A 26,703-nucleotide genomic window follows, 5' to 3' on the forward strand; every position below is an offset into this window, starting at 1 on the left:
AATACCTGGGCAATACCAGTTATAAGATACACAGCTGGTATAGTTAACTGGACACAAGCTGATTTGGACATTTTGGACCGAAAAACCAGGAAACTAATGACAATGCACTACAGTTTACATCCACATGGTGATACTGATAGACTATATCTGCCCCGAAAATCAGGTGGCAGAGGATTATTACAAGTGAAGCAAACAGTTGAAGAAGAAAAACATGGACTGGCTGATTATTTAAAAGAAAGTCAAGAACATCTATTAATCGAAGTAAAGAACAAAAATCTACTGAAGGCCCAACAGACGAAACAAGAATACAGAAAGATGTGATAAAATCAAGAATGGAGAGTTGGCAGAACAAAGCACTGCATGGCCAATTTCTGGAAAAATAAAAGATAAAGTGGACAGTGAACAAACTTGGTTATGGTTAACAACAGGTACATTAAAGAAAGAAACAGAGTCACTAATCCTGGCTGCGCAAGAACAAGCTATCCGCACAAAATGCCATTAAGGCCAAAATAGAAAAATCCTCTGATGATGCCAAATGCAGACCTTGCAAAGAAGCTGATGAAACTGTTGATCACATACTCAGCTGCTGTAAAAAAATCATGCAGACTGATTATAAATTGCGGCACAATTCAGTAGCGCAAATGATCCATTGGAATTTGTGCAAAATTATAATATTAAAACAGCAACAAACTGGTGGGAACATCCGCCTGAAAAAGTCACAGAAAATCAGATGGTCAAGATCTTGTGGGATTTCCGTATACAAACCGACAAAATACTGGCGCATAATACACCAGACATCACACTGGTTGAGAAAATAAGGTCACAATCATAGACATTGCAATACCAGGTGATAGCAGGGTCGCCGAGAAGGAACATGAAAAATCGCAAGATACCAGGACTTAAAAATCGAAATTCAACGACTATGGCACAAACCAGCAGTGATAATTCCAGTGGTAATTGGCACACTGGGTGCTATTCCAAAAGCACTGGAATTACATTTAAAACAGTTAAAATTGACAAAATCACCATCAGTCAAATGCAAAAAGCCGCACTGCTTGGATCTGCACACATATTACGAAAATACGTTACGACGTCCTAGGCCCCTGGGTGGGGCCCGACTAGTAACCCAATGCCAAATCCGGCGAAACAACTGGCCGCTGTGATACAATTGTATAATAATAATAATAATAATAATAATAATAATAATAATAATAATAATATCTTTATGTTATATTCTGTATCATTCTATTATTCCTGTATTTATAACATTCTCTAAAATCTTTCATTTCCATGTTTTTTTTTATCTAACCACTGATAAAATAGATCACATATCTTACAAAATTATCTTCCTGTTCTCTAATTTCAAATGTCAATTTACTCATTTCAGCTCATTCCATTATTTTGTGAATAACTTCCCCCTGCGTTGGTATTTTCTCATTTTTCCAGTTTTTAGCAAATACAATTCTAGCTGCTGTTAACATATTTACAATCAAATATTTCAATTCTCTATTGTATGTTTCCAGTATGATTCCCAATAAAAAGATCTCTGGTTTAAAGTCTATATGTTTTTGTATCATTTTTTTCCAACTGTGTGGATTTTAGTCCAATATCTTTTAGCTTCTATGCACATCCATCACATATGGTAATATGAACCCGGTATCTCATGACATTTCCAACACTTTTCCGATTTATTCTTGAACATTCTTGCTATTCTCATCGGGGATAGGTGCCACCTGTAAAACATTTTATGCAAATTTTCTTTATATGTTGTTGACATTGTCATTTTATAATTTTGAGACCACAATTTCTGCCAATTCTCTAAATCAGAGGTAGTCAACCTTTTTATACCTACCACCCACTTTTGTATCTCTTTAGTAGTAAAATTTTCTAACCGCCCACACCGGTTCCACAGTAATGGTGATTTTATGAAAACCTAATGAAAATGTTTTTAAATAATGCTATGACATTTTTTTAAAAAAGTCAATTAAATTAAATAAAAGGAAAGTGCTTCAGTATTGGACAAAACCCCTACTGCTCACCATGAAAGCTGGAATGCCCACTAGTGGGCAGTAGGGACCAGGTTGACTACCACTGTTCTAAATCAATCCCACGTCCAAAATTATCCCCCCAAGCAATTACAGATTTTTTAAACTTGTTCTTCTTCTAACTTAACCTCTAATAAGTATCCATACAGTTTTTTAATCACCTTTTCATCAGTACCTATCAAAATTTTATCTAACTCAGTCATTTTATCATGGAAACCTTCCATTTTAAGATCTTTATCATAACTAGAAATGTATTTGCGCATATGAAAACCAGTTCATCTTTATACCTTGCTGTTCCAGTTCTTGCATAGATTTAAGGTTCACTCTTTGCATTCAATATTTCACCATATCTAACTTTTGTTCCTTTTTGTATGTTATTGGATATGAAAAATGCTTCAATAGTCGATAACCAGACTGGAATTTTTAGATAATGTTGCTTTTTAATCTTCTCGCAATTTAATAACAAAGCCTCACGTATGTAATGTCTTCTAAAATACCCCTGCGTTTTAGTTTCCTTGTACCATAAGAAAGTGTGCCATCCCAACAGCAAATCATGTCCTTCTATGGTCAATTATCTGGAATTTCTCAATGTTATCTATTCCTTAACCCACATCAAACTTGTTGCCTGATAATATAACTCCCAGTTAGGTAGACCAAATCCTCCTCTTGTTCTAGCATCTTGTAACAATTTTAATTTTATTCTTGCTTTCTTTCCCTGCCAATATACTTCAACACAATTTGTTTAAATCATCAAAATAATCTTTCCCTAATCTAATTGGAATTGTCTGGAACAAATATAAAATCCTGGGTAGTATATTCATCTTGATTGTTGATATTCTCCCTATTATTGATAGTTGTAAATTTTCTCATTTCTCCAAATCTGTCGCAATCTGTTGTTTGAGTTATACTAATTGTTCTCTTTAAGTGTACTACATCTTGCTGTCAAATATATCCCCAAATACTTGACCTTATTCGTGACTGGAATCTTCAAAGCTTCCGCCAATTCTTCCTTTTGTCTTAATAACAGGTTCTTTGCCAAAATCTTTGTTTTGTCTTTATTTATTTTCAAACCTGCTACTTTTCCATATTCCTCTAGTTTTTCTATCAATTTAGGTGCAGTTTCTAGTGGATCCTCTAAGATGAAGACCAGATCATTTGCAAATGCCTGCAATTTATATTCTTCCTTTTTAATTTTCATTTCTTTTATGTTTTTTTTCTCTAATGTTTCTATTTAGGACTTCTAATGTTAAGACAAACAACAGAGGTGATAGTGGGCAACCTTTGCTCGTCCCTTTCTTATTTCAATAAGTCTGTCACTTCTCCATTTATCATCTTTGCTGTTTGTTTGTGGTATATAGTTTGTGTGGCTTGGGTAAATTTCTTACCAAAGCCCATCTGTTCCAGCCTATATCAACATAGATTGCCAGTCACATTGTCAAAGGCTTTCTGTGCATCTAAGAACATCAAAGCCATTTGTTTTTCAGGATGTGCCTCATAATATTCCAAAGTGTCCAGAATTATTCTCATATTATCTTTAATTGTCTCTTTGGTAGAAACCCATTTTGATCAGGGTGAATAAAATTGTTTACATATTTTGAGTCATTCTGCCAATATTGAAGCAAATATCTTACAATCTAAGTTTAGCAGGGAAATAGATCTATAGTTCTTAATTTGAAGTGGGTCGGCCTCCTCTTTTGGCACAAGTGTAATATATGCTTCTGACCATGATTTGGGTATCCTCATCTTTGACATAACCTCATTCATAAGTTCTAGTAATGGAAGACACAACGATTCCTGCAATGTCTTATAAAATTCCACTGGCAGTCCATCGGACCTGGAGCCTTCCCATTGTTTGTTTTTTAAGTGCTTCAGTTAACTCCATCATTGTTATATTGCCTTCTAGCATCATTTCAGTTTTTTTAGATATCTGGGGTAAATTTACTTTCTGCAAATATTGTTTGGCTCCTCCCTCTTTTATATTCTCTTGTTCATACAATTTTCCATAGAAATCTTGTATAATTTTTTTCTTCTCTTCATTTTTTATCTTCAGGGGGCTTCCCTGAAGCCTTCGGAGGGTGAAAAACAGCCCAAGGTGCAAACCGGAAGTCTGGAAAACATGCCAATTCTGGCCTTCGGAGGGCCTCCAGGGGGGTTGGAGGAGGCCTTTTTCGCCCCTCCCAAGGCTCCAGCAGCTTTCTAGGAGGCAGAAAATGGGTCCACCGTGCCATGCCATTGTGTGCCAAAAGCGGGGGGAGCGCAGGGGGGTCATGCGCACATGCATGGGGGTAGGTGCATAGAATTATGGGTGTGGGCACACACGTGCATGCCCCCCCCACTCCGCTCTCGCTTTTGGCATGTGATGGCAAAAGGTTAGCCATCACTGAGCTATAGGATTTGGCAACAGACTCTGGACAGAATGCTTATGATTGCTTAGTAGAGAAAGAGAATGGGATATAGATTTGGTTTGGTCTATATCATTACTGGTTCTGTATGAAGAATAAGATGGCACATACGTAATTCAACCAAGGATGGGTGCACTATATAGCAGATGGGAAGTTCTTGAAACATATGGTGAAATTAAAAGTTCAGGTAATGAAATGCATTCTCGTTTCTTTCTTAGGTTAAAGTCCATGCCCCCCCCCCCAGACTTGCTTGCTAAGTCTGCTTAGATTGCCTAAGTTTTTACACCATCTGTTTAAGTCAACAGAAGTAATGTTACAAAATGTATTAATGGGCACATTAATACAAATTTATGAAGATTTACATAGACAGACTTCTCCAGGATGATCTCCACTTTTAAGATTCTCCATGTGTCACGTTTTTCGCATTTACAGCTGGTTCCAGGCAATGGGGACCCGCAGAGGCCATAAAAGGGTGCGCGGAGGCCCTGCAGCATGGAATGGGTCTAAAATGGAGCATGCGGAGGCCAAAAGGGCTCAGTTCAGTTCAGTTCAGTTGAGTTATTTATAGGCCGCCCTTTTCCCTGAGGGGACTCAGGGCGGCTAACAACTTGTATGGGAGGGGAAGACATACAATAACATAAAAACACAATATATAATTAAAACCAAGCAACATTCATACAACATTCGGGTGGGGCGGACTATGGTCTTTACCCCCAGGCCTGGCGGGATAGCCAGATCTTGAGGGCTGTGCGGAAGGTCTGAAGGGTGGTGAGGGTACGAATCTCCACGGGGAGATCGTTCCAAAGGGTCGGAGCTGCTACTGAAAAGGCTCTCCTCCGCGTAGTTGCCAGCCGGCACTGGCTGGCAGATGGCACTCGGAGGAGGCCTAAATCTATGCGATCTTATAGGTTCGAGAGGAGGTGATTGGCAGGGAGGCGGTCTCCCAAGTACGCAGATCCACTACCATGGAGGGCTTTGTAGGTAGTATGAAGCACCTTGAAGCGCACACGGAGATCAACAGGTAGCCAGTGCAGCTCGCGGAGGATAGGTGTTATGTGGGCGAACGAGGTTGCACCCACAATCACTCTCGCGGCCGCATTCTGGACTAGCTGAAGCCGCCGGATGCTCTTCAAGGGCAGCCCCATGTAGAGCACGTTGCAGTATATCCAGCCTAGAGGTCACGAGTGACTGTTGTGGAGAGCCTCCCGGTTCAGGTAGGGTCGCAACTGGCGCACCAGGCGAACCTGGGCAATGCCCCCCTGGTCACAGCCGACAGGTGGTGATCAAAGGTCAGATGTGGATCCAGGAGGACTCCCAAGTTGCGAAACCCTGTCTGAGGGGTGTAAAATTTGACCCCCCAGCCTGAGTGGTGGAACACTAGCCAAATTTTTGGGAGGGAAACACAACAGCCACTCGGTCTTTTCTGGGTTGAGTACAAGCTTGTTAGCCCTCATCCAGTCCCTAACAGCTTCAAGTCCCTGGTTCATCACGTCCACCGCTTCATTGAGTTGGCACGGGGCGGACAGATACAGCTGCGTATCGTCCGCTATTGGTGGTATCTTATCCCGTGCCTCCGAATGATCTCGCCCAGCGGTTTCATGTAGATGTTAAATAGTACGGGGGACAGGACGACCCCTGCGGCACCCCATATGTTAGGGGCCTCATGGGTCGATCTCTGTCCCCCGACCAACACCGACTGCGACCTGTCCGAGAGGTAGGAGGAGAACCACTGTAAACAGTGCCTCCCACCCCCACCTCCCGCAGTCGTCGCAGAAGGGTACCATGGTCGATGGTATCGAAAGCCGCCGAGAGGTCAAGGAGAACCAAGATGGAGGGGTGACCTCCATCCCTGGCTCTCCAGAGATCATCGGTCAATGCGACCAAAGCGGTTTCTGTGCTGTAACCAGGTCTGAAGCCGGACTGGAAGGGGTCCAGGTAGTCGGCTGGTGGCTTGGGACTGGCAGGTGGCCGGAGCTTCAACAATTTTTGCTGCATAAGATGCACAGACATTTCACCCACTTTTAGGTTGGGGGAGTTTGTCTTATACTCTGAAAAATGCGGTAAATGGAAAGTTGACAAGGTAAGAGAAACATGATAAAAAGAATTATATAATAAAATGTCACAGGTGTGTAAGGCAGTGTTTCTGAACCTTGGCACGTTTTAGATGTGTAGACTTCAACAGCAGTGCTGGCTGGGGAATTCTGGGAGTTAAAGTCCACACAACTTAAGCTTGCCAAGGATGAAAAACACTGGTGTAAGGGAATTATATCAACAGAAAGGATAAAGAGGGTAGGGAAAGCATGCTGAGCAGCTTCTAGATTTCTTTTCAATCTACTGGTAGAAGTATAGGAGGAACATTTTCTTCTGTACACCAAAGTAACTGTTCTGACCCAGCCCTTAGCAGAAGCAAGAAACACACTCCTTGTCCACAAAAACCTCTTTATTACCTCTTGTGAATTAATGCATTCACCCACTGAAAAGTCCAGGCAATAGTCCTTCAAAAAGTTAACTGCAGTAACAGACCTTATCAGTTCCTTGCCATAATTGCAAGGCCCTGAGCTCCCAGCCAAAAGGCTGCAAATTAAGTTTTGGCAAGCAGTCTCTGTGGCAGGAAACACAGTGAGCAAAATCTCAGAAATACCAACTGTTGTCTCCTATGACCACCACTCCCCTTTCCTTCTATTTATTCCCCAGCCAGGGAGGGGCCATTCAGGCTCCAAATGTGTTTCGCTTCCAGAGTCGACTCCTTGTCCTCCGCTGTTCTCCTCTCCTAAACTGCTCTGTGCATACGTGCATTCTGGAACAGGCCCCAGCAGCTGTTCTTGCTCCCCACTATCTCAACCTCCAAAGCCAGTCTCCGCTGGCTGGAAAATGTCGGATGGCCCTCGCTTTATCTCTGCATCTGACAGAGCATCCCATCAGAGCCTTCCCTAGACTCCAGAACTGGCCCAAGTTCCGCTTCAACCTCATAATCTTGAGCTGGCCGCCAGCTCTGCTGGCAGCTGGCAGGCCACAACAGTAACATGTACATCTATACTTATGTGCTTCTGCTGTACTTCATGTGGCATTTGTGTGCTGTTGCACAGGAAGTAGGGGATGGACCGCCATAAAGGCCACTCTAGGTCATTTGGCTGGGAGGGGGGAGGCATTCTCACATAGGAATGTTTTGGGGAAATATTTTTCTCCACTGAGTCAGTTTCCATCAAGCTTTATTTGAAAATCATCTTACTTTTTATGGCTTCTCCCCACATAAAACCAATCCCCTTCTGTTCAAATTTTCTGATTATTATTATTATATTGATAGACATCATATTAGCCTCCTTTATAAAAAATATTTTCAACACTGTTGAAGTGATGCAGACCCTGAATTGCTTTCAACAAACCAACTATTTCTTCAGGGGTGCCAGGTGCTTCTGCTGTTGGGTATCGGCAGGTTCAGGGTTGATCAAGGAGCCTAGAGGGAGCAGAATAGCGAGGCGGATAGCAGATTCAAGGGGCTGGTGTGAGGCTGAATTATCTGGACCTCCAGCAGTGGAGGGTAAATATTAAGTCAGGGACAAAGACATAATGAGGAGATTAAACACCCACTTTCCAATTTGGACAAATATCTGACATGAATAAACCACACTCAGAACCATGGGAAGAACTATGACCCAGGGGGAAAGGAACGAATAAGAAGATACCAGATATACAACTTACTCTCTTAAATAGCTGCTCTGAGCCTGGTAACATCCTTTTCCCCTCCCATAATCCCAGCCTCTAGCATAGGGGTGTCAAACTTGTGTCATCACAGCAGTGTCATGTGACGTATCGGGATTTCCCGCCCCCCCCCCCCATTCGCTAAACCGGCCAGGGCCAGGGCCAGTACAATGCATCTGGCCTGCGGGCCACGAGTTTTGGCATCCCTGCTCTAGCAGATAACATAGCTTGTTTTTTCAAAAAGCTTTTTGCCCATGTTTTCTTCCCATACAAGGGGCATCGTTTCTCATCTTGTCTCCTGCAACTACCTCTAGGGTCTCTTCTCAGTAAGACACTTGGAAACATCAACTGTTAAAAATGTGCATCCACTACTATGCAAGTAGCTGTTTGTTTGCTTTTTTAAAAAAGATACCTCGGATTATTGAAAAGAACAGCACCTTTAGGCCAAAATATGAGACTGTTGACTTGAAACTAGTATGTTTTTAAACTGTAATACAGTTAGTTCTCGACTTATGGTCAAATTGAGCCCAAACGTCTTGTTACCTAACAAGACAGTTGTTGAGTTTTCCTCCATTTTTATATCTTTCTAGCCACAGTTGTTAAGTGAATCTCTGTGAATAACATGGTTATTAAGTGAATCAGGCTTCCCCATTGACCTTTGCTTCTCAGATCACAAAAGGTGATCACACGAAGCAACCATCAAATACATGCCAGTTGCCAAGCAACTGAATTCTGAGCACGTGACCATAGGAATTCTGCAATGGTCATGTGAAAAACTGCCTAAGTCATTTTTTTCAGGACCATTGTATCTTTGGTCATTTAATGAATGGTTGTAAGTTGAAGACTACTGTGGTCCTTGGAAAAGTTAATTACTTCATGAGTTAGGAGCATATAATGCTAAAGGACTGAATTGTCCTGAAAGGTCTAACTGAAATCTCAACTCCGACCATGAATTCTACATAGTGGTTTTTAGGTGAGGTGCTTTTGGAGTACTTCGACATCATTACCATCCTTATTCCCAACTGCCTTGCAAAACTGGAGGAAGCCAATTGCAATCATTCTCATTTTTATCTATTTGCTTAGCATCCCCGTAGCATTTTAATTCTTGCTGATATATTTCTGTCTCTGAGCAACATCCAGGCAGGCTTCTTAACTGCAAAGTTGTCCTCTATTACTACTTGGCAGATTTCCCAGTTGTTGTGATTATGGCTGTTTGTAGTACACGATAGCTATTTTGAGAAAGCAGAAGTTACTGACATGCTCCAAGGCATCTACTGTCTACGAATAAAACTAATGGCTCAAGCCCAGACTTTGAGACTCCATTAGCACTCTTGTCAAGTTGAAAAATGGACCAGAACTAAACTCTGCCCATGTTAGAAAATGAAAGCCGATTTCACTCTGGTTTCAAGTGAATAGTGCAGAGCCAGAAGCACCATGTACCTCCGGGGTGAAATCTACTTACCCTGCTACCAGTTCGGTAGCCATGTGAGCGTGCATGCTCGCACGTAACACCTCCGCACATGCGCAGGACCTTCCGTGCATGTGCAGCGAGCACCTGCAAAGGTAAGCAAACAGCGATGGGAGGGGAATCTGCTGGCCACGCGATTAGATTAAAATCCTGCTTCTAGCTAATATCAATTGTGCATTCAAAGCTGATCGTCAGAAAAAAAACGGTCTGTCCAGTTCGGCCCGAACGGGTAGCATTTTACTACCGGTTCGGGCGAACTACGTCCAAAACAGGTAGTAATTTCACCTGATGTACCTTCAAAAAACTGTAGCGGTTTACAACCAATCTTGCCTGGTGCAAAACTCTTATGCGAGATGCCAAACGGTCTTGTGTGGAGATGGTGCCCTCCATTATGGCTAAAAAATGCATTACGTCTGTCTGAAGGATTCTGGAGGTCAAATACCTGACACATTCTGAAAGAGGCCTTACAAATGCTAAATAGCTTTTCAAGATATTTTAGAGTGGTGTGACAAAGCTTAAGAATTTATGTTGCATTCCCGAAGTAATTGGCGGGGACTAGGAAGAAATCCTTTATAACAGTGTTCTCAACCTTGGCAACTTGAAGATGTCCGGACTCAACTCCCAGAATCCCCAGCCAGCATTTGCTGGCTGGGGAATTCTGGAAGTTGAAGTCTGGACATCTCAAGTTGCCAAGGTTGAGAAACACTGCTCTATAAGAATCTGACTTCTGACCCAATAGGTTCTCTGTATCTACTGTACTGCACACAGCAGGAATGATAACGAAGAAGCCAAATGACAACTTTTTAGCTTAAGCCAAGGACTAGATAAGGGTAAGCAAGTGTGTCTATGATGGTATTAATTCCATATGAAATGTCAGAGCTTTCCTAAAGGGTAAGGGTGCAAGTGTGTTGTAACTTGACAGCTTTAAGACTTGTACACTTCAATGCCAGAGTTCCTGAGCCAACATTACTGGAGGAAGAATTCTGGGAGTTGAAGTCCACAAGTCTTAAAGCTGTCAAATTTGAACACCCCTGGGTTTTTTTTTTCTAAAGAGTTAAGGGTGCAAGGGACTTGTAACTTGACAGCTTTAAGACTTGCGGGCTTCTAATGCCAGTGTTTCTGAGCCAACATTTTGGTTGCTAAGCAAGAGCATTGTTAAGTGAGTTTCACATTTTACAAGTTGGCCACGCCCACCCAGTCACGATTGGTAAGCCACTCCCACCGTCACATGGTCAGCAAGCCACTCCCACAAAGCAGGCCACACCTACAGAAGAGGTTCTAAAAAATTTTGAAACCCACCACTGCTTCAGACAAATGGTTAATCTCCATTCCCAGCCCACTCTGAGTTATATCACCCAGAGGTGGTATTTGCCGGTTCTCTGAACTACTCACAATTTCCGCTACTGCTTCTCCAGAACCTGTCAGAACCTGCTGAATTTCACCCTGCTTCAAGGTGTTCATAAAATGTATTGTAATTGGCTAAACTTGCACACTTTTAGCCAAGTGTATTGTGGGCTTTCAAGTGTGCTTAAACTGATGGTTCATTGTTTTCTATTTGTCATGCGTGATGGAAGCTAAACCCTGTACACTGCAAAAAAAAGAATTAAATTACTAGATATCTATTAACATTCCCATAGGGCAGTGATGGCGAATCTTTTTGGGACCGAGTGCCCAAACCGGAACATGCATGCCTGTGGGTGCATGTGCACGTGCTGGAGTACGGAAATCTGAAGACCAGCTGGTCAGTGCATGCATGTCTGTTTTCTTGGCCATTTTCAGGCCGTTTGTGGGCTGTTTTCAGGCCAGTTTCTGGCCCAAAAAACGACCTGAAAAAGGCCCGAAAAACGGTTTGGGTTTTGGCCGTTTTCAGGCCATTTTAGTGTTCTAGCACCGCAAGAACCAGCTGGACGGCGATGGAAACCAGAAGAGCAGCTGGAGACTGCGCCCATGCCCACAAAGAGGTCACTGCGTGCCATAAGTGCTAGTTATTTTGAATAAAAGTATAAGAAAATAGTTACCATACAACAAGTCAAATAGTGCCACCTCCTGGTGAAAAATAGGATTCTATAAAAAAGAGTCTGGATTAAAAGCTTCCCACAAAAAAAATGACAGAGCATTTATTTAAGTAAAAATGTTTCAAACTATATAATATTGGTAAGAAAAGCAAGATATTTCACAATTGTAAAATTATAGATAGAGTTTAACTGAACAAATAATACAGATTAAAAATAAGGGCTTATACAATGCATTAGAGCCAGTTCCCAAAAGGTGCTTCAGAATATGGAAATGTGTGAACTAAGCATTGGTCTGCAACTTTTTAAAGCAGCAACATTTTTTCCCAGGGTTGCTCATCAGCCCTCTACAGTTGCCATCTGATCTGGAAAAAGACAAGGATGCTTTAAAAGCTACCCGAAGGTACTGTTTTATGCTCCACAGACTTTCAGGTTCCATTTTGGAATTGAATCCAAAACGCTGCATAACCCTATTAAAATTATTGCAACAAAGCAGTTAAACCAATTCAAAACACTATGTTTTATATAACACATGCAGCCAAGTTGAAAAGCTCTAAATGCATAAGGCAAAAGAAAAAAAAAGTTTACCACTAGAGTCTTTTTCTTGCAACTTTTTTCATACTGAGTCAAATCCGGCAGTTTGGTTCATAGAGAACGCTGATTGCTTGTCAAAAGAGAGAATCAAGTTTTCAAGAGGAAAATGTTATTCGGGACAACAAGTATAGAAGGTAAATATAACATCTGAAAGAGAAAACTTGGCCATCCTTTAGCCAATTCTTGGGAACAAAGATGCTCCTAAGCCCAGCTTGGAGAAAGCCAATTGATTCACAGGCATCTGGATGCCAATTTACAACTAGAGTTGTATGGACAAAATAAAATAAAATAAAATAAAAAGCAAAGTGGACAGTTCTCTCCTAATCCTGATCAAGCAAAGTCAGTCTTCCTCTTCTATCAAATTGCAGACTGCATATCATACTATAGGTACTGAACAATACCTCTCTTGAAAACAGTGTTACCACCATTTTAAAAAAAGTATTACTCTGTTTTTATATATACATTAAAGTGCAGTCTCTTTTAAAGTAGTCCCCATCCCTTGGAAACTGATCTGGAAGCTCTGCAGTAGTATTATTAGTAGTGTTGATGTCATAATTAAGTATATCAAAGCCCTAATCTCTTTCGTTCAACTGTTAAATGCCGGAAATTGTGGTAAGCAGAAGAGAATGCAATGCCTTTTAAGTGACTAAGTTACAGAATGGAATGTGAAACAGGTTTTCGTTCAACTGAAGCAGCAGCTATCTCCACGATTTGAAGCATTTACGTTTTCTCACAAAACTGGTAACATTCTTGCATGTTCCAAAATATATTCCTATAAAACAGATCTGAAGAGTTATGGGATTTTCACACTAATTTGCAACACAAAGTCACTTTCGTAACGACGCCTGCTTTAGGAAAGAACAAAACATTAAACTCCAACTTAAAGCTCTGCACTTTTCAGTAAGTCCTCTATTTAAAGGGAAAAAGAGAGAGAGAATAAAATCTATTCTTCATCATTATCTTCATCATAGTATCTGTTCCTCTTGATCTGTTCTTCCACACTTAAACCGTCTTGGTCTTCTCCTTCAAAAAGCCCTGCATCTTTGGATCTATAATTTGGACTAGTGGAGAATTCTTTTTCACTTGAGAGAACCAAGGACGAATACTCGGAAGAGATGCCAATCACTGGTTCTTTCTCAAGAAATGCTGGCTGTCCTGCACCTTCTTCCTCCACTTCCTCCTCCTCAGGTTCAGCATGATTCTGCCCATTCTTCAATAGGAACGCTTCATTTTGTTCTTCTTCATTTTCCTGATCTATTTCTCTATCCTTCTCGGCAGTGTTTGGTGTACCAACATACTCAATTGCATTACTTTCTTCCTTTGGTTTGTTCTGGACTGCCATCTCCTTCACAAGCTCGTCACTTTGCTGTGAGGTACTTGATTCATGCTTGGGAGGAGATGAGTTTTCCATTCGATGGTTCCTCACAGATACTGTTCTAAATGAGGCAGCTACCGTAAATGGTCGACACCTTTCTTTTAATGAGGATGTTCTGCGTAACTTCTTAAGATCTTGGTCTACTTCTTCCTGGGGATCTGGTTTCTGAACGTCATCCTCTGGGGGCCACTTCGGTTTGAATACTCGAATGCCTTCTTCCAAGACATTCCCTTGACTGCCTTGTTCAGGAGGAGGTGGCCAGGAAATCTTCAGCTTTTTTGTCTCTGTATTTTTTTCCTCCTTCTCAAGCATTCCAGCAGCTTTTGCTTCCATACTGGCAGCTAAAACCCCAACTTTGGCAATTGGGGCATCTTCTACTCCTGGACTATGAGGGGCTTCCGTGGCATTTCCAATACAGTCATCAGCCTCGGTTTTGCTTGCCCATAGTTCTTTGTGAGGCTTATGTCCAAAACCTTCATCATAATTACCTTTGGATTTAAAGAGCTGGTTAAAGTGAGGCTTGCAGTAAACATGTCCTTGAAGAGAGGCATATGTTCCAAGTCTGTATAAGGAAGATACAATAAAAATGCCCATTAGTAACTCACACAATTGATGAAGCTTACCATGCCTTCAAAAAAAAAGAACCCAGATGTTTTATCACTGACTCCATAAGACAACCTAAGCTAACATATGAGATTGGGAAATTGCATGCCTCTACTGTTAAAAATTATACCAATCTAATTACAGTAGTTCTGTTTAGAATCACTTTCCTTATACAGCAACTTTAAAAGGGAAAACTTTCTCAGATTTAAAAGAAATCATGGTTATTAAAAGGAACACCTGCTGTTGTATTACAAAGGTGTGTATATATATATATATATATATATATGTTATATTTATGCTGATAAATAAATAAAGGGAGACTAGTATAGATCTATTTCAAGCTATTTAGCTCTCATCAGCTAGCCATACCCAAGTTTGGGAATCGAACCTGTGCTCCATTGCCTCCCAGGCAGGGAGTTAACCATGTGACGAGCCTAATGACAGAGAGTGGAAGTGTGACCTTCCTCCCATACTTGGGCATACCAGGGGTTGTGACTTTAAGTGTGTGTGTGTATATATATATATATATATATATATATATATATATATATATAGAGAGAGAGAGAGAGAGAGAGAGAGAGAGGGAGGGAGGGAGGGAGGGAGGGAGGGAGGGAGGGAGGGAGGGAGGGAGGGGGAGAGAGACATACACCAGAATTTCCATTGTTAAGGAATACAGTCGCAATGTCATGAGACTACGTTGCTTAGCAATGGTAATCCCAGCAGTCTCCATTAGTCATGATAGTTTATTTTTTTAAAAAAATATAGATTAATAGCCTTTACTATTTCTAACGCTGTTAATTTTTTTAAGCTTAGATGAATTTATGGATTTTAATTTTCTTTTGCTACCTCAGTTAGAAACCCCACAGTAAACTTTATATCTACTAGCTGATAACTCGGGATTCCCCGGGTATTTATTTATAGGGGGAAATGTCCGGACCAAACATAATTTCTAATCTTGGATTTTCCCCCTTTACCAGAGAGAGTCCCCTTGTGGAGTATTGTGAAGCTGTTTGCATGGCAACTCCACTGCGCTGCACAGTGGAAGCCAATTTACGGCAGTACAGTAGAAGTCATTTTAAGGCACAACAGGCTGTATCTTAACAGAACACACAGACCGAGGAGTTTTAGGGGTGTCTTACCTCCACAGTATTTTTTTCCAGAAAGTAAATCATCTGTGTACCAAGTTTGGTTGAAATTGCTTGAGGCATTCCAGAGTTATGCTGGAACATACACACACACAGCCATATATATATATATAGATGACTACTTCCTTGTGAGCATGTATAACTGCCCCCAAATTATTATAGCCCTTGAACTTCTTGCGACCATCCAAAGACTACTCAGTTCATATTTTGGTGTAGCTCTACTATACTAAACTTGTTACCTACCATAAAGCACATTAGAACATTAAATGTATATAGTAAACTACTTTTATTTTGTTTGAGGCTTACGTGAGTTTGCTATTGCAGTAAGAACAGCGGAAACAGCTAATGTGGTAGACTTGCTGGTTGGCAAAGAGACGCTCCATTGGATATACAGTCTTCTTGCAAGCAATACATGTTTCCTTTGCAGGCACCTGAAATTTCTGTTGAAAGAAAAGTGGATGAATGGTGTAAATATGAACAATCTTTTGATATTTTTCATTCAAGAGTCCTGAAGTCAGCCTCTACAGAACCTTCCTCTAAACTTTAATACAGATTAAATTGTTTAATTTAAAAAGAACATTCTCTCCTATGTGTATTTAGTCCTAGATCTTGTCATCTTAGAAGGGTTAGCATTCTTGAAAACGTTTGCAAAATCCCAAAATAATTTAGCAGACTATATTTTGTTGTTATTTTTAATGGGCTCCAGAATTTATCAAACCACCAGAGGGAATGGACAAAATTCTAGATTTCTGCCGATTTAAAGTTACAATTGTATCATCTTCTTCAGCATCTCTAGAGGGACAACAGATTCAAAAGAGAGGTAATTGAAGAGGGAGACCAAGAGCAAAAGGCACTCAAGAGTCTAAAACTAGGGTTTCAAACTCACGGCATCACATTGCCGACATGTGACTTTTTTCCCCTTCATGGAGCTGGGGTGGGCATTGTATGACACATCCAGTCCACGGACTACCAGTTTGACACCCCTGGTCTAAAACAATGAAGACAGATTTAAAGGCTCTAACCAAATACTTAAAACGTTAGCACTGATCAGTTTTACTACGACAAACACCATTATCCTGACCATTATCAAGGCCACTCTCAGTTTAAAATGCCACTCACGCTTCATTTTTTTTAAGGTGGCAAATTAATGTCCAGAACAGCTCTGCTAAAGCGTGCTAAAGGTAAGGTTCCCCTTGCAAATATGTGCTAGTCGTTCCAGACTCTAGGGGCGGTGTTCATCTCCATTTCAAAGCCAAAGAGCCAGCGCTGTCCAAAGACGTCTCCATGGTCATGTAGCTGGTATGACTAAATGCCGAACGCGTATGGAGCGCTGTTACCTTCTCACCAAAGGTGGTTCCTATTCTTCTACTTACATTTTTACATGCTTTCGAACTGCTAGGTTGGCAGAAGCTGGGATAAGTAATGGGAGCTCACTCCACTACACAGCGCTAGGGATTCGAACTGCTGATCTTTCTGATGAACAAGCTCAGCGTCTTAGCCACTGAGCCACCGTGTCCCATAAAAGCATGCTAGAACTAGTCAATCAGCATCACTCAGAGCTGGCTTATGGTTGAAGCATGTAGGATTGTTCCCCTTCTCCAGTGCTCAAGCCTGGGGGCTCTGCCTTCACCCAAGCAGAAAATGCATGAGAAAGCATACACAAAGTTGAAGGAGCGCAAGGAGTTAGGGAAGCTCAAGGGTATCTACAGGCTACGGTCAAAAAGTCACGATGGCAGCCATAACACAGGCAGCCTTCAACTTACAACCACAATTGGGATCAAAATTTTCATTACTAAGCAAGGCAGTTGTTAAGTAAGTCGTGCAATTTTATGGCATTTTTTGGTCACGACTGTTAAGTAAATCACAGTGATTGTTAAATGAATCATGCAATTGTTGAGCAAACCAGTTTCTCCCATTTACTCTGTTTGTCAGAAGCTGGCTGGGAAGCTTGCAAATGACCACATGACCCCAGGACACTGCAACTGTTGTAAATGTTGGTTGCCAAGTGCTAGAATTTTTACTGTCACTCCCAGGGCAACAGTCATAAGTGCAAGAATGGATTGTGACTTTTTCAGCACCACCGTAACTTCAAACTGTCGTTAAATAAATGGTCGTAAGTTGATGGCTACCTGTAGTGCGATCCAAGCTCTGCTTCCTTTTTATGACTGATTGTAACTTCAGTGAATTTACCTGAGCAATTAGGTGAACTTTTTATCACATACTCTGCCTTCAAAATCAATCGTCAAGCAATTGATTCTTATAGTAAGCTATCTAACTGAAATAATTTCATACTTCTGGGATTAGTGCTTCAACAGACAGAAATGATGAACGTATTCTAATGTATCAAAACTCTTCCTGTATCTTATAATTGCTATAAGAATGTGTTGTCTAAATAAAAGTGAAAACTGACTGGGTGGCACAAATTAAACAAAGAGAGAGGACACAGCTGGGTGGAAAGAGATGTGCTGCTAGGTAAACCACTCAAGCAACGTTGATAATTAATAATATTGTACCTAAAGCATATTAAGATTTCAGTTGGTTTAAATGCCTAACGTTGCTTTATACATAGATTAGCTACCCACAGATTTTGGAAATGGGTGTCAAAAAAGCACAAAGCTGGTTTTGTGTTCCATAGAAAATGTTTTCTGAAATGTTGCACACAATGAAACATTTTTATTATAATGATCAGGGAAGCTATAGTGTCATGGAATTCCCCTAATAGTGCGGATGATAGATGCTTCTCAAGAATCCAGGAAATAAATTTGAATATTAAAACTCCGCCTTTTGCAGCTTGCTCTGGGAACAGGGCACTTGCAATAAATGACATCAGTTGCAGCAATGTGTATTCCCCTTTCCAACTTACATGGGAGAAACGTTTGGGGTGTGCAGAAGTATATTCCTTTTCAAGCATGTTATGAAGAGCAACTACAGTAGAACCATGAAGTCCAGTTAATAAAAAGAGGAGAGGACGCAGGAAAGCTGAGAGATGAGTTCACGTTAAAAAGGAAGCAGAAGACAGGAATAGAGATTAGAAACCAGGAGCAGGAAACAGAAGCTGAAAAAGACAAATGACTATTTATAAACGTATATGGACTTGTTGGAAAGTATACTAGGTGGTTCCTCCAGTGAATAATATTTTATTATAAAGCTATTAAAGTAGGCTCAGCCATTAAGAAATTCCTTTATGGAATTCCTTTATGGAAAAAAGAGCTAAAACAAAGGGTAACAGCATATATACTACAGCAGGGGTGTCAAAGTCGATTTCATTGAGGGCACATCAGGGTTGTGTTTGACCTTGAGGGGCTGGGGTGGGTATGGCCAGCTCAACGTCACTTGTGTTGGGGGCACTTGTGGTGACCTGAGCACTCTGCCAGAGAAAATGGGCTCCCGGGCTTCATTTTTGGCTACGACAGCCTCCTGGAACTCTCTCCCAGTGAAAATGGAGCTGAGGGAGGCCACCCTCCCGAGCTCCGTTTTCACTGGCAGAGGCACCACGGGCGAGTCCGTCACTGTTTCCAGGGCAGCCCCACAGGCCAGATCTAAGCATCCCATGGACCGAATCCAGCTCCCAGGCTTTAAATTTAACACCCCTCTACTACAGTATAACATATTTCACACACAACTGTCCAGGAAAAACTCCATGGGCATATCAATGAAATCATTAACAATACTGCACAATTTCCTATTTTAGTCAAAAAGCTGACACCTCCTCCCCCAAATTAGTGGTAAACAGAAATCAAATGTCAAACGTTCTGGTTTCCATAAACATTTCTATGACTGAAAAAACATACCATGTAAAGTAAGCTTCTTTCTACCCCTTTAACAGGCCCAGTTGAGAATAGAATTTAGTCTATTGTGATTAAAATTTAGAGAGAAATATACATAGGTTGACAATTGTCTTCATTATTTCACAAATGTCACCAATATTCACAGACGAACTTATGATACATCAGCAACTGGACTTCCTCATGGCTAAAGAAAGTTTGAAGCATTTTGTATTTTTAGAAAACATATATTCATGCAGGTATGTTAAATACAGAAACGTAACAAGCTTAGGGACTCCAAAGCAGAATTATACTGATAAGCCAATCCTGAGATGAGTTTCTAAATAACTAGCTCTTTCTAGGCCTGTATATGTTTTCTTTTTTCATTTGTATGTACATACATGTACATGTCATTGTTCACTTGTATATCAACATATCTGTGTTGCTTGTTTTTTAATGCATTCTGTATGTTGAATAAAAAATTAAATCATATTGTACCGAAACCACTATACTAAAAGTACAATTTTTCAAAACAGTTTTTGTTGAGATGTCCTGAGAGTCAACATGAAATCACAGTTAAGGTGGTGGAGTAGTGTTAGGGATACCCACTTGGTCACTTTTTCTCAACTGACTGTCCCCAAGAATTGTTAGAGGAAAAACTGGGTTAATGGGGAAAAAAGGCAAGACATAAATCTAACGAAGGAATAAGTAAATATATTTTTACAAATTCACAGAACTACAATGTAATATACTTTCATGGCCTAATGTGGAAAAGGGTAACTTAATAAAATTTGGAAGTCAAAAAACAGCATGACTACAAAAGAAAACACAGGCAATAATGTACAATTACCGACTAATTTACATTTTTGATTTTTTCCCCCTACATTGCCCATTAATGAAAAAAATACACCCATTGTACCTTCACTGCTTTGGGAGGAGAGCTGTCAGACTGAGAAGATGCTCTAGAATTAGGACTTTGTTGTTTGGCATAGACAGGTTTTGCAATTCCAATCTCTTTCTGGAAGTTACACCCAGCTAGAACAAAAGGAGTCATATTAGATACTTTTCCTCAAAACTAAGGAATACAAGGCTCTGCCACAGTCCCATTTCCACTCCCCGGTTTCACCAAATCTGCCAAGCAATCAACACTGCTGCAGTTGAAGAGCGATGAGCACCTGTCTGATCATATGGCCCCCACCCCAAATGAAAAAGAAAAAAAGGAAAACTCTGGATGCTTGCTGTGAGAGGAGACTTTTGAAGCTGTTAGGCCACATTCCATTTCAAGGACTTATGAACAGAATGTTACATGACACCTAGGATCCAGTGAGGGAAGAATTTCTGGAGGAAAAATGACTACCCACAACTTTGCAAAGCAAAAATAAATAATATTTCTATGTGATACTGGATATACTGCAGCTGAGTTAGAAATTAGTCAATGTGACAGCTGTACCTAGATGATGGTCTGGTTTTGCAGTGGTGCTAAGAGCCTGTGTTGAAGTGTCCACAGACAAATCCTAGTATTAAAAAGTTAACTTATTAAATGTAGTGCGCAAAAACTTTTTAAAGCTGCCGCATCCTTTCCTAAGATTAAGCAAATTCCATAACAGATTATATACTCTAAATTGGAGTAAGTTAAAACTTATCTACTTTTTAGCCTCTGGGATCAATTATTTATTTTGAAACTGTTAACATATTCTATTATTTGTAGTTCAATGTTTCAATGGGAAGTAATACCTGGAAGCATTTCTGAACTGATCAGATTCAGTCAGCTAAATAGCTAAAGCTAAATTTGAACAAATATTAAATGGAAGTTAAGGACTACTCTATGGCAAATCCATTTAGTTTTTTTAAAATATTGACGGAGGGACGACGCACAGCCAGGTTCCAACAACAACTTGGTTTATTCAGGTCGACAGCGATTCGAAGAACGAAAACTCGCGCCAAGGTATTTATACTATTTTTAAACCAATCACCGGCCGGGGACGAGACAGCAACTGCTGACGTCAGTCCCACGGCCAATTAACAGTAACGTTAAGCCGGCAACACCCTCTGGGGCTCTCAGCCAATCAGAGGGCCAGAGGGTGTTACTGGCATCATGAATAAGGCGCCAAGGTATTTATACTATTTTTAAACCAATCACCGGCCGGGGACGAGACAGCAACTGCTGACGTCAGTCCCACGGCCAATTAACAGTAACGTTAAGCCGGCAACACCCTCTGGGGCTCTCAGCCAATCAGAGGGCCAGAGGGTGTTACTGGCATCATGAATATTTAACCAATATTTAACACCCCTTTCCCCCAGTTCTGCGCATGCCCGAAACGGAGCATGCGTAGTCCTTAAGGTACGCTGGGCGGCGCCGGACCCGCCCAGATCTTCTCATTTCAGGGGAAGTCGTCGGCGGAGGAGGATCTCCTCGTGGTAGCTCCTCCCCAAAGGGAGTGCAGCTCCGAGGCACGCCATTTCGGAAAGGCCAGAAGGCGGGCTCAACTGTAAAGGTAGGTTTGGCCGTGGGGGCGTGTCACTGGTCGTAGGAGGGACCCTCTGGGTAGTGTTCTCGGATTGAGCTGTTGGGCTGGCGTCCTTGTAGCTGGCGCCTGGGTAGGCAGGGCCTGGTGAGGCGAAGGCCCTCGTTTGCGGTCTCCCGGTTTGAGAACTTTGTGGTTGACACAGCAGGTTGAGGCCTGGAGTGGCGAAGGCTTCACATTGCAACCCCGGTACTGCGGTGTTGTCACTCGGGGGTTCGCGGCCACCAGCCTGCGACGGGAGACGCCTCCTTAATTGATCCAGGTGGCGTCTCCATTGGGATCCATCAGCCAATTGGATCCTAAAAGAACATGGGCCGGTCAGGGCAACGATAGAACCAGGCACCCATCTTGGTTCCCCCGCAAAGGACCGAGCCCACACGGAATCCCCTAACTTAAAGGACCGGGGAGGGAGAACCCCCAGATTGCTCGGCTGATCCCCTGAATAGAGCGGGTGAAGCCTATCCAGGGAAGTCCGCAGGCGCCGGCCCATCAAGAGCTCCGCGGGGCTTTTGTTGGTAGCTGGGCAGGGGGTGGAATGTTGGCTTAGCAGGTAAGCCGCCACCCTCGCCTGCCAATCGCCCCGGTCCATGCGGCTCAGCGCCTCCTTTGCTGAGCGGACCGCCCGTTCTGCCCGGCCATTGCTGGCTGGGTGGTACGGGGCTATGGGCGCATGCCGGATCCCTTGCTCGGCCAAGAACTCCTGGAAGGTGGTGGATGTGAACTGGGGCCCATTGTCCGAGACCATCACGTCCGGCAACCCATGGGTTGCGAACAGTTTCCGTAGAGCCCTGACCGTACTCTCGGCTGTGGTAGAGCCCATGAGGACTAGCTCCACCCACCGAGAGTAGGCATCCACCACAACCAGGAAGTTCTGGCCGTGGAAGGAACCAGCGAAGTCGATGTGGAGGCGAGGACCATGGGCCTCTCGGAGCCTCCCACTCACGAGCAGGCCCGGCAGGGGATTGGGCCTGGATAATTGACAGGTCGTGCAGCGGCCCACATGGGCCGCTATCTCTGTGTCCAGCAAGGGCCACCATACATAGCTACGGGCTAATGCCTTCATTCGTGCTATGCCCGGGTGGTCCTTGTGGAGCAGATCCAGAACTAGTGGCCGGAGCGCGGTGGGGATCAGTACCCGATCCCCCCAGATGAGACACCCCCGTGGAGGGAGATCTCGGCCTGGCGATTTTTAAAGGGCTGGAAGCCCTCTGCCACCTTGTCTGTTGGCCATCCCCTTAAAACCCAGGAAGAGACCTGGGACAGGATCGGATCGGCCTTCGTGTGGGCCGCCACGTCCGCGGCAGAGAGTGGGAACCCGGAGGCGGCAATGGAGAGGACAGATAGAGAGGGGACGGGGGCGGTGTCCGTCTCCGGTAGTGGGCAACGGCTGAGGGCATCTGCATGCCCCAGCTGTTTGCCCGGACGGTAGAGCAACGTATAAGAATACGCTGCGAGGAACTCCGTCCAGCGAGTCATGCGGGGGGATAGAATGGTGGGGGTCGGCTTGTCCCCCGCCAAAAGCCCAAGGAGTGGCTTATGGTCGGTGACAAGAGTAAAGTGCCGACCGTAGAGGTAATCGTGGAACCTCTTAATCCCGGACACTGCAGCCAGAGCCTCCTTGTCGATCTGACTGTAGTTGCGCTCCGCCGAGGAGAGTGTCCGGGAATAAAAGGCCACAGGGGCTTCCGAGCCATTAGGGAGGATATGGCTCAGGACCGCCCCTACACCAAATGGGGAGGCGTCACACGCCAACGTCAGAGGCAGCCCATCATGATATTGAATGAGGACTGCCGATGACGTCAGCGTCTCTTTGACAGCCGCGAACGCATGCGCTTCGCGGCTTCCCCAGCGCCAGGCCGCGGATCGGTCGAGCAACCGATGCAGCGGCTCGGCTAGTGACGCCTTGTGAGGGATAAAGGGGGCGTAGAAATTGAGCAGCCCTAGGAACGCCTGTAGCTCCGCCCTGGAGGTGGGAGCAGGGGCGTTCTTAATGGCGGCAATTTTAGAGGGTGTAGGGTGAATGCCTTGGGCATCTATTAAGAAGCCCAAGAATTCTACCCTAGGGACAGCAAATGAGCATTTGCTGCTTTTTAATTTTAATCCCGCGCCCCTGAAACGACAGAGGACCTTCCTTAATATTTCGATGAGTTCTGAGCGGCTTGTTGCAGCGATCAGAACATCATCGAAATATGGAACTACCCCCGGAAGTCCATGGAGCAGGCGCTCCATGAGACTTTGGAAGATCCCCGGGGCCACGGACACACCGAATTGTAGGCGGCGACAACGGAAAGCCCCACGATGGGTGACGATGGTCTGGGCAGCCGCCGCATCGTCATCCACCGGGAGCTGTTGATAGGCTTGCGCCATATCCAGTTTGGCAAATATGCAACCCTGCCCCAAGGAATGGAGCAGGTGTTGCACAACAGGGACTGGATAGGGGTTTGCCTGAAGGGCCAAGTTGATCGTCGACTTGTAGTCGGCGCAGATTCTTACCGAGCCATCCGGTTTTGACCGGGAGGACTATGGGTGTCTCCCATGGGGCATGATCAACTGGCTCGATGACACCCTGCGCCAATAATTTGTCAAGTTCGGCGTCAACCTTGGCCCTTAAGGCAAAGGGCACCCTGCGGGCTTTCAGCCTAATAGGAGCAATCTGAGGATCCAAACTAAGGGAGATGGGGGTTCCCTTGTAGCACCCGAGCTGTCCATCAAAAACATCAGAGAACTCCTGTAGGACGTCCTCAATTGAAGAAGAATTTACCCGGTGCACCCCCCAATGGACAATCCCAGTGCCGGAAACCAGTCAAGGCCAAGAAGGGCCGGCAAGTCATTCTTTACTATGATGATTGGTAGCTTCCCCTCAAACTTGCCATACTTAACAGGAATAGGAAAGGATCCCAGAACAGGGATCAACTTTCCCTGGTAGTCCCTTAAGAGTACCCGGGATGGGGCTAACTTAGTTTGGGATACTGTAGGGCAGAGGTGGGAGAACATGTCCCAGGACAATAATGATCGGGAGGAACCAGAGTCAACCTCCATTTGGCAAGGCTGACCTGCCAGGTGGACATTGGCTGTAACTTTGCGAGATCCCGAGGAGGCTTGATTGATGGAACTTTCCACTTCCTGTGGTTCGGACACATTATGGCAGTCGTCTCCTCTGCGAGTTGGTTTCGGTGGCTGCTGGCGGCGCTGCTGCGACTTGGTTCTCTCATTAGCTTGAAAGAAGGCAGGGGCCGGCAAAGAGGCTCGGCAGACTTGGGCGATGTGCCCCTGCCTCTGACAGCGGCGGCAGATTGCGTTTCTGAATTGACAGGTTTGGCGGTCGTGGCGGCCTCCGCAACTAAGGCAAGACACCTTGGAGTTTTGCGGTGTCAGCGGTGTGGCGGCTGATGATGCAGGTTGCTTCCGCCGCGGTTGGGCCCGGACTTGGCCGACGTTGTCGGGCTCCAGGTCCTCAGAAGGTGTAAAATCATCATAGTCAATGTCATGTACTTGTGAGGCCGGTGGAGCGAACGGAACGTGCCCTGGTGTTTGAGATGACAACTGTAGCCGCTCCAAATCAGCTGTTGATTGCTCAGAGAGCTCAGCTGCTCTGGCGATCTCTACTGCCTGGAGTAGTGTAATGTCGTGATGACGGAACATGCGGCTTCTTAAGTGTACATCCCGCACTCCGCACACGAACTGCTCGACTAAATTTTCTTCGAGGTTCGAAAAATCGCACTGGGCCGCCACAGTGCGCAGGGCTTCCAAAAATTGACTGATCGTCTCCCCCGGCTTCTGTACTCTTCTCCGGAACGCGAAACTGCGGGCAATTTTGGAAGGCGTTGGGGCATAGTGCCCCTTCAATTTCGCCATCAAGTTGTCCCAGCCTAATTTGTATGCCGGTCTGGGAGCAGCCATAGCTCTGGCTGAGGCGAACATTGAGGGTTCGCAGCATGATAAAAAGAAGCTGCACTTCTCCTCATCTGTTTGAGCCTGGTTTTTGGTAGCGATTAAATAAGTTTCAAAACGCTCCATGAATCCTTCCCAGGATTCACCGGCGGAGCCAAAAGGAGCGAAAGGCGGCAAGGAATTCATATTGAGTAAGAAGTTCGGCAGGCTGAAGTGTTAGGAGCGGAGGGAAGGAGGTCGTGACAGGAAATTCGTGACAGGAATTTTTTTCCTCAGCGTTCGGTGCCGGCGCGAAGTAGCGACTTATGGCAGCTAGCTGATAGGACCTCTCTTTCTCTTAACCTAGGCTTGCGTGGAATCGCTACATCCCATCCTCGTCGCCAGTTTTAAATATTGACGGAGGGACGACGCACAGCCAGGTTCCAACAACAACTTGGTTTATTCAGGTCGACAGCGATTCGAAGAATGAAAACTCGCGCCAAGGTATTTATACTATTTTTAAACCAATCACCGGCCGGGGACGAGACAGCAACTGCTGACGTCAGTCCCACGGCCAATTAACAGTAACGTTAAGCCGGCAACACCCTCTGGGGCTCTCAGCCAATCAGAGGGCCAGAGGGTGTTACTGGCATCATGAATATTTAACCAATATTTAACAGTTTTATTTTTTCTAAAACAGAAACGATCAACCATTATGCAAGCAAGGAAAACGCAGTCTAATCTGTTTTAAGCGCATGCAAAATTCTTAAAGGGTTCAGACTACAGAACAATCAGTTGTGGGGTGATTTAGGCAGTTTTACTTCTGATTATACAGAAGACTGGCAATGTTTCCAGAATTAGATTTCAGAAGGCAAAGTAGGTATTTTTCTGAACTAAATAATTAGTGAAAGCTCATGACATTCAGCCCTCTTGATTCCTGGCAAATAGATGAGGAAGAAATGGAGGCAGTGACAGATTTTATTTTCCTGGGCTCCCCACAGATGGGGACTGCAGCCAAGAAATTAAAAGGCGCTTGCTCCTGGGGAGGAAAGCTATGGCAAATCTAGACAGCACACCCAAAAGCAGAGACATCACCCTGCCAACAAAAGTGTGTATAGTCAAGGCTATGGTTTTTCCAGTTGCAATGTATGGCTGTGAAAGTTGGACCATAGGAAAGGCTGAGCGCCACAGAATTGAGGCC

At 43.7% G+C, this 26,703-nt stretch overlaps 1 protein-coding gene across 5 annotated transcripts in view; it reads right to left on the minus strand.

Annotated features, from left to right (window-relative positions):
* Positions 1–11,697: 11,697 nt before the first annotated feature.
* LIMA1 (LIM domain and actin binding 1) overlaps positions 11,698–26,703 on the minus strand; it is a 67,872-nt gene continuing 52,866 nt past the window's right edge. For all 5 annotated transcript variants that reach the window (XM_032209274.1, XM_032209275.1, XM_032209273.1 and 2 more), the window contains 3 exons: positions 20,027–20,142; positions 15,650–15,783; positions 11,698–14,157 (listed from right to left, as the gene is read on the minus strand). In XM_032209274.1, coding sequence (XP_032065165.1) covers positions 13,164–14,157; positions 15,650–15,783; positions 20,027–20,142 — 1,244 coding nt within the window. In that variant the 3' untranslated portion in view covers positions 11,698–13,163. The remainder of the gene's footprint in view (positions 14,158–15,649; positions 15,784–20,026; positions 20,143–26,703) is intronic.

This window comes from Thamnophis elegans, chromosome 2, assembly GCF_009769535.1.
Source record: "Thamnophis elegans isolate rThaEle1 chromosome 2, rThaEle1.pri, whole genome shotgun sequence".
Classification (NCBI taxonomy): Eukaryota; Metazoa; Chordata; class Lepidosauria; order Squamata; family Colubridae; genus Thamnophis; species Thamnophis elegans.